The sequence below is a fragment of the Nannobrachium achirus genome (genome assembly GCF_963921795.1).
Source record: "Nannobrachium achirus genome assembly, chromosome: 13".
Taxonomy (NCBI): Eukaryota; Metazoa; Chordata; class Actinopteri; order Myctophiformes; family Myctophidae; genus Nannobrachium; species Nannobrachium achirus.
In genome coordinates this window covers 21286434-21299945 of record NC_137833.1, presented here as the reverse complement: position 1 = coordinate 21299945, position 13512 = coordinate 21286434, and the positions used below count along the sequence as shown (strand labels likewise).

Here is a 13512-nt window from a genome sequence, read left to right as displayed (position 1 = left end):
ACTTGTCAGTCAATAGTCAATCATAGACTGTCACTGTAGCCCAACTTCAAGTCCATCTGTAGCTCAGGGCTCCATAGTACGGGTACGTAAAACGCTCGCCCCAAAACACGTAAGTTCGCCCCTTACGTAACCTCCGTAAAATGAATAGAAGAGCCGAAGGGGTCGAGATAATAAAAATACAAATACAAATAGGCTATGTAAAAAAAAAAAAAAAAAAAATGAGGAGAAAACGGGGGCGAATGTGTTTTGGGGCGATCGAGGCGGCGAGCGTTGGCCCCGAGGCCCCCGACACCTGTTACCTTCGCTCTATGTATCCTGCGTAGAAGCTGTTGGTGAATTGCTACATGGCGCACGTGTGTGTTCTGTGTTGTGGATGTGGCAAGGCATCAGATCAGCTCATCAGCTCCTCTGACGACGTGTCCCTGTGGTCCCTGTCCTCCTCCTCTCCTCTCCTCTGCAGTGTACAGTTTGTACACACAGCTGCACTGCCGGGAGGATCTATAGTGTTCATATCGCTGGGTAAGAGATGCACGTTTCACAACATCCTGTGAGTAAAATGTCGTTTATGACTGAGGGATGCGGCTTGCTTAGCCCTGCTAGCTTACCATAGCTGCCCCGAGGAACAAACTAACATGAGAGAGTACAGCCACATGTACACTCTGTACAGACTACAGTACAGCACACATTATAGCACAACTAGCTGGATAAGCTAGCTACAGCATAACGATAAACGGCATACAAGCAGCCTTGTGTTATGTAGCTTAGCTGTAGATTTGCTGCTGTCAACAAATCTGACTAGCTGTGTAGAATTAATCAAGACCATGATGTTGAACTTGACAGCTATTGTGCAGTGGTGGAAAAAGCAATTTTTAAATGGCCGAAATGTATATAGGGCTGAATTGGTTAATGTATGTTTTGTAATAATCAAAATCTACGAAGTAATTAGTAACTAAAGTTTTCATATAAATGTAGTGGAGTAAAAGTACAATATTTTAATTCGAGATGTTGGAAATACTCAAGTAAAGTACAAACACCTCAAAATTGTACTTAAGTAAATGTACTTACACCACTGTCAGTGTCAACAATATGGCTGACTTAGTGTCACTGGCAGCTGTGTAGAATTCATCAAGACAGTGATGTTGATGTTGAACTTGACATAGCTATTGTGTGTGTGAGCATTGAGCAATGGGTGTTAATTTACCAGACAAGCCTAACTTGTAAAGACTGTTGCTCACTTGCTCACTCTGGTTTGGAGCAACCCTGAAGTCACCTCCATGGGGGGGCTTGCGATCCACTGATTGTAGACTAGAATAATTAAGCAATATATAAACAGAGGGTGTCCGTTACCATGATTATTAATAGCACAACAGTGATGCCGTCAGGAACCTTTGTTCCGCAACTTCCGCAAGCATCCCTGAAGTGCTAATAATTTGTTTTCTGACTTGACTGTCTTCTGTACTGTAGGTATTGGTCTTCTGTAGCTCTGTTCCATAGCGTTAGAAGGAGAACTTCTAAGTCCTATAATATGGACCAGAGCTAGTTCTCTCAATGAAATGAGTTAAAAAAGGACCCCAATGTAAACAAGCCATTGTGCCTTCTTGGGTTTAAATCCTATTAGTAGACCTTGTATTAACCACTATGGCTAAACCTAACCCTAACCTAACCCTAAAACCTAACCCTAACCCTTAGTCGAACTAATGACACATAGAAATGGCGAGAATTGGTCAAGCAAATACCGGTATACAGTTATTAGTTATCCACACGCGGCTGTGCTGACCTCATGCAAGATGGAAAGATGAAACTTATAAATTGACCAATAATTCAGTAATAGATACGTTGATTTTGATCTGTGTTGTTGGTTTGTCCAGCTGTTTTCAGGTCTCAGTGCCATGTTTCCAAGGCTGGCTTTGTGTTCCCGCCTGCAATCCAGGACCCGGCAGCCAAATGTCTGCTCACCCTTTCTCAGGACCTTTTCACAGACCAAGTGTAAGCACTCAACCTAGCATTGTACACAATTAACCCAAATGGGTACAAATATAATCACTGCTGCAAACCTAGATTGGTTATTAATCTGTCATAACATTATTATGCCGTTCTTATTTCACACAGTTCCTCTCACCCGTTCCCATGGGAAGTCCTTTGCTCACCGGAGTGAGTTAAAGCAGGCCAAGCGTATTGTTGTGAAGCTGGGCAGTGCTGTGGTGACCCGGGGAGATGAGTGTGGCCTGTCTCTGGGACGGCTGGCGTCGATAGTGGAACAGGTTGATGTCACTTTGTTCTGGATGCATTGATGATTGCTATGTAACAGTAATAATATTAGGTGGGCATAAGGCGGAAAATGTTATGTCTATATGCAAGTAAAGATTTCAAAGAATGAATTTTGGTGACTCGTGGCGTGACGAATGACAAAGCAAATGACAAAGGTTATTTGTCTTTGTCCCATCAGGTGGCTACGCTGCAGAGCCAAGGGAGGGAGATGATGATTGTCACTAGCGGAGCGGTGGCATTCGGGAAACAGCGACTAAGGCATGAGATCCTGCTCTCCCAGAGCGTCAGACAAGCCCTGCATTCTGGACAGAACCAGCTCAAGGACATGCCGGTGAATAAAGGCACTGCACGGAGTGCACTTACATTAGCATAGTAGTGTAATGCTTTGAAAACCTGCTCCTCAGACAGATGTTTTCTTGCTCCGCTGTTTGAGACAAAGGCGCGGTCACACATGTACCAGCGTTTGGCATGGAATAACGCTGATAGTAGCTAGCCGCATTTCCTGCCATTCCTATGAACTTTGACTTTGAGCGGCTGATGGGAGTGTCAACAAAGTGGCGGTCTTCCCGGCGTTTAGGTCTGTCGGTGACAGTTCAGCAGTGCTGAACCACATGCGTAGAATTCATGCTTGGTGCGTGCGCATCAGCAACGGTAGAGCCTTTCCTGTTTTTTCCCTTTACATGGTGTGAATGGGAGTTCTGCTGCTTGACGCTCACTGTCTGTCCGCGCCCAAATGATGCAGTGCCTAGTGCGCTGTGCCATTGTTTCCACAATGTGTTTCATTTTATTTTCTTACATTTAAAAACAATCTTTTGTTTTGTTTGTTCAAGCACACAATCTACTATATTTTTAAAACATTCTTTCTTTTCCACAGACGATTCCGGTGTTGGAGGCACGGGCATGTGCTGCTGCGGGGCAGAGCGGTCTGATGGCACTGTATGAAGCCATGTTCACACAGTACAGCACATGCACTGCACAAGTATGTACCGCCACAAAATAAGATATGCCTTCATTACAGGTTTCGCAACTTTTGCTTGCTCTCTGGAATATGAATGTTATTTATTGTGGCTGTGCAATAATGCATTTTAGTAGCCTAGAGTATAATATTGTCAGATCAGATGTGATCTATGCTGAATGGAAGTATCACATTTCAGCCTTGCCTACGGAACTTGCCTGTCGGCTCGTTCCTGCAGCAAAGCTGGCGTGCCAATAACCACGATAATGCACACCCTCTTGTGTAATATTGCTTAATTAACCCACAGGCCACAGTGGCTGAAATATTCTCGGATGCCAGCCTTGAATAAAGGCCTTTCTTTAAAAAAGATATCTAGATTATTTTTACCCAGTTTTAGCCTGTACGTTGAATTTAAACCAGATGTAAGTTTAGGTCTCTGAATGCCTGGCTACGTGATAATTGGTGGCAAGTACTACTTTTCCACCCTGATCTTACATTTCTCAATATCCTTCCATGTCAACCTTATAGATCCTAGTGACCAACCTAGATTTTCATGATGAGCAGAAGCGACGTAACCTGAGCAGCACCCTCCACGAACTTCTGCGGATGAACATAGTTCCCATCATCAACACCAATGATGCTGTGGTGGCTCCTCCTCTTCCCAGCAGTGATCTGCAGGGGGTGAATGTAGGTACTAATTGTGCTTCAGTAATAAATCATACTTGGAATGTTTCTCTTCACTTATTTTATTCATTTTCGCCAACTGTTCATGTAAGCTCAATTTAAACTTGTGTGACCGTGCACACGTGTACGGTGTCCACCAACCGCTTTTCGGTATATATGTATATTAAAAACTGTCCTGTTTCTGTAAAGGTAATTGGCATGCTGTGTTCTGATGTTATGGGCACTACCTGTCGATTATTAGTTTGGTACATACCAGTAGTATATTCTGATTATTTATTTTCTGGGCGGTTGATATGTGTAATAGACTATAATTTATAAATAAACAAACTGTGTGTTTTGGTGAGATGCTCCTCTTAATGAAATTTGCTTTTGTATTTCAGGTAATAACCATCAAGGATAATGACAGCTTGGCTGCACGTTTGTCTGTTGAGATGAAAGTAGATCTACTTATTGCCCTGTCTGATGTTGAAGGTACAGGAATACAGACCCAGTTTCACATGATGTTTATTTAGAATGGTTATATACAGTGTTTTCATGTTTGTCTATGTCTGAGACAAAAAAATAATAAAAATAATAAATGTTATTGAGTGTGTTAATTAGAAAGAGATTCTGAATGTGGCTACCCAGGGTAAAGAAATTATTATACAAATAATTATTTCTCCAACAGGCGTATATGACAGCCCTCCAGGAACGGATGATTCCAAGCTCCTTGATATATTCTACCCTGGAGACCAGCAGTCTATCACATATGGCACCAAGTCCAGAGTAGGCATTGGTGGCATGGAAGCCAAGGTCAGTGTCGTAGAAATGACTTGTAGTCTAATGGTTCTCAAAGTGGAGAGGTTCCAGGGGGTCCCCTGAAAAATGTGTTAATATAGCATCACAACCATTTTAACCACTGAATCCATATTTAAAACTTTGGCTACCGTTATTAAAAATTAGTCAGATACACAAGCTCACAGCGACATTCTACTGTACATCTGAGATTTCAGATTTTCTTTGAAAAAGAGAGATTTATTTTGGGGCTTTTATACCTTTATTTATAGGACAGTAGACTGACAGGAAACGGGGAGAGATGGGGAGTGACACGCAGCACAGGTCAACGGGAATGGGAACTCGAACCCACGACACGCTGCTAGGCTGGCATTGCAGCCCACGATGCCCGGACCACCACGTGGCGGCTCGGGCCATTTTTGTTTCTTTTAACATTAATCTTCTCTTCTGCGGGTACCTGGCATAAAACGTGTTCAGATGGTGGTCCGCGGCCAAATGTATATACATTTGGGGGACTTGTCTACTACTAGTCATAATTGCATGTAAATTAAACATGGTTGTGACCGATGAAAATGAGGCAATTTTTCTCTTTGTCGTGTTGACCAGGTGAAAGCAGCACTGTGGGCTCTGCAGGGAGGAACATCTGTTGTCATTGCCAACGGTACACATCCCAAAGTCACAGGCCACGTCATCACTGACATCGTAGAAGGGAAGAAAGTTGGCACCTTCTTCTCTGAAACGAAACCTGCAGGTAATTTTGTGATTTATCTCCCGTTTTAGTCTCCTGGGTTATCTATTTCTCCCTATTTTATTCCCCTATCTGTTTTATTACCTACTTTTCATCAGAGAACAAAGGGAATTATATTGCATTTTAATTATAAATAGTTAAGTGATTCGTCGCTATTTTTCCAGATGAAAAAATCACTCCACTCAAATACAACACATTAAAGCATTTTTTTCCCCTTTTTTCATTGCAGTATTGCTGCATGAAGTAGTAATATGCAGATAATCAGTCAATTCCTTGCACTGTTTTTGACATCACCAGGTCCCACTGTGGAGCAGCAGACAGAGATGGCCAGGCAGGGGGGCCGGGCCCTGGCCGCTCTGCTTCCAGAGGAGGTGAGTTGAATTAGAATTAGGTTTGTATTGCAGCTTTACCATTGGTACAGCTGGAGAAAATCTTACAATTAAAAATGGCAGACCCATCCATGAAATTTGTTATGAGACCCGATTGGTTCCAACATGTTTTTCAAATGATGGAGCTGAATCCAGTCCAATTTGTTCTGAGATATTACAGAACTGTACCCCGACTGTTTACATGAATTATATGATTAAATGAACATGACAAACATAATAATTACAATTGCTGTCAAAAGGCTGTTCTACTAGTACACGCCAGTTATAGGCTACTCTATACATACTGGAATCTTGCTGCTACGTAGCAGTCTGCAATAAGAGACAGTGACATTAAATTGCATGTTTTCACCTTTTATGAAGAAGGAATCCATGATCGCACATGTGACAGTGCACGCACCTTTATTGCATGGAGGTGTATTTTGATGCGCTGAACTGACAGCTGGCAGCCTAGCACTCATGCATAGCAAAAAAGAATCCCCCTTATTTTCAGTTCATGGTTTTCTCTCCTGATGAGTGCGGGTCTTTTCAGATCTACTCTGGTATTATACATAATGATGAACAGACCCAGGACCAGAGGTAAAATAATCTGAACCAGAGTGACCATGATAAAACACAGACTGTTGTCTGGTATTTTCGGTTCGGATGGACCTGTGAAGACCTCTAAAGAAGTTTGAATCTTACAATGGTCTGCCTCATATTATTACTACATGTATGTGGAACTTTCGCCCAGGGTTGAGATAATGCATGGGGAGTTGCTACGTAATATAATGTTACTCCAGTGTTCCCACTACAAGTTTCACTGTCAGTAGATTCCATGCTCTTAATCGGTTGCTAAGTGTGTTTATTTTTCTATTTTCTTACAGTAAAATTACCTGACAACTGACCTACAGTCAACATGAACAAAGAATAGCATTCATGCTACTTATGCGCAGATTGGCGATTTATTTTACTTCTTTCTTACTCCAGTTTAATTCAGGGTTTATTCGTGTGTGTGTTTTGTGTGTGAATGCGTGCGTGCAAGGCATAAAGGCTTAAGACACGTCGTTCTGTTTGTGAATCTTTTATTGTAGGACATAACCGTCGAGTGGTTTCATGCCTAAACCACTGACCACCAAGCCTCCCTTACGGAGGGATACTCACACTCCCAAGATAGGAAGAAATAGCCCTATTTCGGTAAAATTCCGTACAATGTATGTTTCTTTCTAGAGGGGGGAGATAATCTGCCGCCTGGCTGATCTGCTGACAGAGAAGCAGGATGAGATTCTCAGTGCCAACAAGAAAGACATGGAGAACGCAACAGGTACAGAGGCTCAGACTTGCTATTCATTATCCCCTTTCACTGGTTCATTCACTTTTGGCTCTTGGCTAAATGGCTATTGATTCAGAACATACTACAGAAGATCACTAGGTGTTGTCTCGCAGTTATGCCCCCAGCTTTCTGTTGCTCACTATAGGTCGCCTTTCTGTGCCATTGCTGAACCGCCTGAGTCTATCCTCATCCAAGCTGAACAGCCTGGCCATTGGCCTGCGCCAGATCGCTGTGACCTCCAGGGACAGTGTGGGCCGGGTGCTGACTAGAACCAGGATTTCCAACAACCTGGAGCTGGAACAGATCACTGTACCTATTGGCGTCCTCCTGGTCATCTTTGAATCCCGCCCTGACTGCCTCCCACAGGTCAGTTAAGCTGCCTTGCGTCGCTACACCATGTCTCTCTCTGTCGCTCTCGAGCCGCTGAAGCATTGTGTACAGCCAGCACTGGAAGTGGTGGTTTTAATACAGGGAAATTGGTCATGGAGGTACAGAGGTTTTGCCTCTTTTTTTTTTGCCACAAATTGTGACTATGCATGGTCACTAGAGAGGGATATCAGAGGTGTTTGTAACTCCTGGAGATTGGCTTGTGAGACAAGTACCTCTCCTCAGCCAATGGCTCTTCAAAGCTATCTGTGCTTTCACTGCAGGCAGAATGAAGCCCTCTCCTTTACATACTGTAGCATAGTATTGTTAAAGTCCACAGCCAGAACAAAACCAGAAACATTGGTGGCAGTGTCTGTGCTGTTGGAATGTTGGATAATGTAGCCGTGACCACCATAGCGCATTCTGACCCCTCTGTTAATGACAATGTAGTGGCTGTGCGTTTATGTGAAGAAGAAAAAAATAATAAAATCCAAATAGATCATTGCTTGTAAATCTGATGTAAACAAAGGAGACGGCGCAAGGAGATGATGTCATAAGAAAAATCCTCTTGTACACTATGATGTGGTAGACAAAAAAACGTTCTTCAATTTCGAAGGAGTTTTCCAAAAAGTATGTTTTTTTGTTCGTTTTGTTTTTTGTGGAAAGGCATAGAAAAAGTGATGTTTTTGAAATATTTTTGTACCTTTTGGACAGGGTTTGAAAATACCGGTAATGTACACCTTATACAGGCATTGACACTAAGGCTTGCCCACCTGCCCCCGGCAGGTAAATAAAACTTTCGGGAAGGTGAAGTTTGCTTTCAGGTTGCCCGACCGGGCAAGTACTAATTTGAGAGGGGACGCAACCATCTATAAACACAACACCAGATATCTGTCTAAACACCTGAACGTGGCTAGCGTGCTCTGTTATCTGGTCTGTGGAATGTAACAAGTGTGAAACCATAGACATATTCAATCATTCAGTAGCTATGGAGGTATTGGGGTATGACATATTTTCATCACACAGCCCCAGAAAGTAAAGAAATAAGTGTTAAATTGAGCAGTAATTCAAATCCTATCATTTTATAATGGACAATTTTCTTTTCAGGCAAGTGGGCATGACCTTTGGGCAAGTAGAACATGACCTGTACTTGCCCGACAGTCAAGTGCCTCTGAGACCTTAGTGTCAACCCCTGCCTTATACCATGGTATAAATAATGTCAGACAGTAGAGACAGATTTTATATTTTGAAGCATAAAAAATAACTTTAACACAACCCAGGAAACACACTAGTTCAAAATTTGACTATTTCTCTGTGCACACATCATTTTGAATATTTTGTTTTCTTTAATAGGTATCAGCACTGGCAATTGCCAGTGGAAATGCTTTGTTACTGAAAGGCGGGAAAGAAGCTGCCAACACCAATAAAATTCTACATCAACTCACTCAGGAAGCGCTCTCCCTTCATGGTGTGAGAGATGCCATTCAACTGGTATGAGCTGAAAATGTTCCCATCATTTGTTTGTCATACTAACTGTACAAAGTTATACTGCTTATTATTCCGTGTGGGATATTGCTTAACTGTTCTGCTGCCGTTGACAATCCTCACCGTCATTGAAAGGGTTAAAACCATGGTGCCGTTGACGGTGAGGACTGTCAATCTTACTGTATATACAGTAAAGGTATTATTACTTACTGTACGTCGCTCCGCACCCGCCCGCATCGGTAATGTCCGCGATTTGTTTACAACGCACATCGGGCGTGCACGCGAAGTGAACGTCCTCCATAGTAAATCCATTGAGAGGCCCATAAAGAGACTTCATTTACTCAAAAGAGACATTCTTATACAAAGGATGGTCTCCATACTGTACACAAATAGACTTGGGCTGGGCGCAGACATGTTTCTCTTCTGGGCTCACACTGTCATGTGACTAGATGACGTAATCCTTGCCGTCAAGTGATAATCCAAAAAAACAAAAACAACCCCCTTCCGGCCCTTCAAAATAATAGCGGCGGCCTACGGAGGAAACGGCGCGGCACCAAGGCACCAAGCAAACTTCAGATTAAAAGGCAGTAATTGTGTTAAACTCTGTGTTTTTAGGTGAGCACACGTGAAGAGGTTGAGGACCTGTGTAGACTGGACAAAATGATTGACCTGATCATTCCCAGAGGCTCATCCCAGCTGGTCAAGGATATCCAGAGAGCAGCCAAAGGCATTCCAGTGCTGGGCCACAGTGAGGGCGTTTGTCACGTCTACCTGGATGTTGAAGCCAGCATAGACAAAGCTATTGACATTGGTATGTGACAAATACCTTTACTGATGTGGGGCTAAAACCTGTATTATGGGGATGTTAGATCACCATAAGAAATGTCATGTTACTTACATTTTATTTCCATACAGTACTGTGTGCATGTGGGAGAGAGTTTTCTGCAGGTGATTCAGTTCGAGTGTATCAAAGGGTGCGTTCGGAAATGCGCACCGGGTGTGGTTAGGGTTAGGGGTTAGGGTTAAGTTTAGGCATAGTTTTACTGAGGTTAAGGTTAGGGTTAGGGTTAGGTTCAGGCATAGTTTTACTGAGGTTAGGGTTAAGATTAGGGTTAGGTTTAGGCACTCACTACACTGAGCACACACCCGGTGCGCATTTCCGAACGCACCCTTTGATTCACTCGGACTGAACGACCTGCAGAAAACACTCTCCCGTGCACATGTGTGTTATTATGTGCAATGTTTTGGGTTGTCTCACCACCTATCCCTGATTCCCTCATCACTCATTACTAGACCGGTGCCCTTCGGCAACACACAGATATTATTTATTTATTTATTTCCCCCCCGGTTCTCCGTAATATTTGTTCAATTGTACACGGCACACACTGCTATTATACAGGATGGATGGATGCATAGATAGATAGATCGGGGCCGGGTGAGGTACTATATTGAGTTCCATAAGATACATATTGGTGATGGACTGCTGTCTGATTTGGGTCTAATTTCCTTTTACAGTCAAAGACTCAAAGTGTGACTACCCTGCAGCCTGCAATGCCATGGAGACCCTACTTATCCACAGAGACTTGCTGAGAACTCCTATGTTTGATCAGATCATTGACATGCTAAGAACAGAACAGGTAAAACACACACACACACACACACACACACACACACACACACACACACACACACACACACACACACACACACACACACACACACACACACACACACACACACACACACACACACACAGGAGTATTATGCACAAACTCTTAAGCAGTTGCCACAGGGAATTCGCGACACACTACAATTCAGATTGACGATGAAAAGACGTTGACTGCAGTGGTGTTTTTAGCAAGACATTTCTGGAGTGTGCAGGGGACAGTTTTGTATGACATCTGTCTCTAGACTGAGTCACAAGGTGAAACCACACAAGTTAACTAAAACATCTCCAGATGCACAAACTGCAACATCTTTTATTTGCTAGGTGTCCCTTTAAAGTAAAGTATGTTTAATCATGCATTAGCAGTAAAAGTCCTACAAATCACTTAAATCAAGGAAGACGAAATCGCAAAAAAGAGCAAATTAGTCTGAATCAGGTATACGCATTTCCATATGGGTTGCACGGGGAGTAAATAGTTTCCCTCATCTGAAATACATGCCAGCAACGTTAAATCAGGTTTTTCTTATACAGACTATGGTTTCAGCATATTGGAAATGTCATATAACAGTCACAACAAACAACAAAACAATGAAAATAAACACATCCTTCCCCCCTCTGCTCCAATGTTAACAGTAACAGGCTACTTACTGACTTACTGCTGCACAGTGCTGCCGTCTGGTGGTCAGAGAAAGTCACTGTCATTGTTTAAATCGCTGTATTCCCATAGGTCAAAATCCATGCTGGTCCCAGATTTGCTTCATACTTGACCTTCAGCCCATCTGAGGTGAAGTCCCTGAGGACAGAGTATGGGGACCTGGAGTGTTGCATCGAGGTGGTGGACAGCATGCAGGATGCCGTGGACCACATTCACAAATATGGCAGCTCCCACACTGATGTCATTGTTACTGAAAATGGTTAGCAAATCTCGCCTAACACAAGTTAAAACACCATTCTTAACAACTTCATGCCCTGTTCTTTTTTCTTTTTCAAGTAGTGAATATATTGATTGAGTTCAGTAAAATGTATTTCCACAGAGGAAACAGCTGAGCAGTTCCTACAGCAGCTTGACAGTGCCTGTGTGTTTTGGAACGCCAGCTCACGTTTCGCTGACGGCTACCGCTTTGGCTTAGGTAGGTACAGAAGCAATGATGGTTTGACATCTCTCTGTTATAACATAATACATACAGTATACAGTATGTCTTGTCACTGCTTACTTTTATGAGTGCGAAAACGACAACAACAATTGCCTGGGGGAGCTCATTTTGAGGTATTTGACATTGCAGGAGCTGAGGTTGGCATTAGCACAGCACGGATCCACGCCAGAGGCCCTGTTGGTCTAGAGGGGCTCCTGACCACCAAGTGGGTACTTCGGGGTGAAGGGCACACAGTGGCTGACTTCTCTGAGCAGGGCAGTATGAAGTACCTCCATGAGCACATCCCTGTCCCCCATAGGAACCTCAACTAGGACCTCACATATTATGGAAGCACCACCACCAAGAGTCATCATGAGTGCAACTGCCCAACTTACTTTGAACTGCAGCTCCATTTGCCTTATATTGCAACACAATATGTTCATTCAAAGCAGTCACTTGCTGTCCTTCTGAGGCTGCGCACAAGCTTCTGTCAGGTTTAGACAGAGAGAGACCACTTTTCCCCGGATATATTTTGAGATCCCACTACTCCTTGGATATGTTTTCAATATTTATAGCCCACAGAATAATGAATCGTCCTTAATCCATAATCAGCATACCTTGGCTGGATGACACAATGACACCTGTTACCGTGGAAGATATTGATATTGGTGGACTGTACAGAGATGTGTAGGTGACCGGTGACAGACTATCATTTAGTTGAATAACATGACAAAGTAACTGCTTTTGTAGTCTCAAGATGAAGTCATGTGTCAATATTTTCACGATTCCTTATCTGTATTTTGACCATTGGGATTGTTAATGAACCTGTTACAGTACACTGTACCATAACACCTTGATGCCACCCAAGCCACATGGTTGTTGAGATTAAAACATGGTTTTGATAAGGGATGACAAATCTTATATCAGTGTCATTATGGCGTTTGTATGGTTGACAAGCATCTGTGATGGTAACACAGCTGATGGAACTCCCAGACTCATGGCTTGTAAATCTCATGTTTGATACTAGCTTATTTCAATCCCCATATCTGTTTTTATTTCTAGATGGACTGAAAGAAATCAGTGAAACTGATGTGATTTTGTAATTATCATTATTTTTCTACTTGGAAAGTTCTCCGCTATGTTTTTCTAACTTATGTGACGCTCGTACAGATCGCTTTCTTCCGTTTATTGGTCATGGTCCTACCGTTTTGCACAGATGATTTGAATAAATATGCTGTACAGTTCTTTACTTCAAGTCCTATGTAATGTTTGTAACACACAGTTGTAAGAGAAGACTGCATTTCAAGTCTGTGGTTTACAGATGTATTTAATGTAAAGGCAGATCTTGATTATTGCACACTTGAACTGGATTGTTTTGTATTCAACATTAACATTTAATTGCTCAGCACTTCAAACAGAAACCTCTTTGAGGTGTTGTGTTGTGCCACATTGACAGGATAACAAAGTTACTTTGCCATGCCACGCATTACATTAATGTTTCGGTTTAAGTTTGAGGAATGTTAAGACACTGAATATTAAACCAGGCTCCTTAGTTATACATTGCACATGTTGCTGCTTGTAAGCAGCATACTGTGTTAGTAACACATATTTTTAACTTCCCTCACTCTTATTGTGAACCAGTTGAACTACAATCTACACAAGTTAGGAGGTTTGTTTGTTGAACACAAATGAGGCTAATTGAAGTCAAGCCATCTTGACTCTTCTAAATGCTTAT

General features: G+C 42.6%; 1 protein-coding gene across 2 annotated transcripts; it reads left to right on the top strand.

Moving 5' to 3' along the window:
* The first annotated feature begins 402 nt into the window (after positions 1-402).
* Positions 403-13002, top strand: LOC308296873 (delta-1-pyrroline-5-carboxylate synthase). 2 transcript variants are annotated; one of them, XM_080740222.1, is made up of 18 exons: positions 403-519; positions 1869-1986; positions 2110-2261; positions 2447-2599; positions 3143-3247; positions 3752-3910; positions 4288-4378; positions 4575-4699; positions 5288-5432; positions 5727-5800; positions 7025-7118; positions 7273-7493; positions 8847-8984; positions 9594-9789; positions 10494-10615; positions 11372-11558; positions 11679-11774; positions 11928-13002. In XM_080740222.1, exons 2-18 carry the CDS (start codon positions 1890-1892, stop codon positions 12107-12109), a joined length of 2337 nt encoding a protein of 778 aa, XP_080596348.1. In that variant the 5' UTR covers positions 403-519; positions 1869-1889; the 3' UTR covers positions 12110-13002. The 2 variants fall into 2 exon arrangements, with proteins under 2 accessions (XP_080596348.1, XP_080596349.1); XM_080740223.1 differs by lacking the exons at positions 403-519; positions 1869-1986 and having other exon boundaries at positions 2162-2320.
* The last annotated feature ends 510 nt before the right edge of the window (positions 13003-13512 follow it).

Excerpts from the sequence above, each read along its gene's own strand:
- LOC308296873 (XM_080740222.1), top strand. The coding sequence starts at position 1,890 with ATGTTTCCAAGGCTGGCTTTGTGTTCCCGCCTGCAATCCAGGACCCGG. Across the intron at positions 2,262-2,446 it reads TGGCGTCGATAGTGGAACAG|GTGGCTACGCTGCAGAGCCA; the intron begins GTTGATGTCACT and ends TTGTCCCATCAG. Across the intron at positions 7,494-8,846 it reads GCCCTGACTGCCTCCCACAG|GTATCAGCACTGGCAATTGC; the intron begins GTCAGTTAAGCT and ends TTTCTTTAATAG.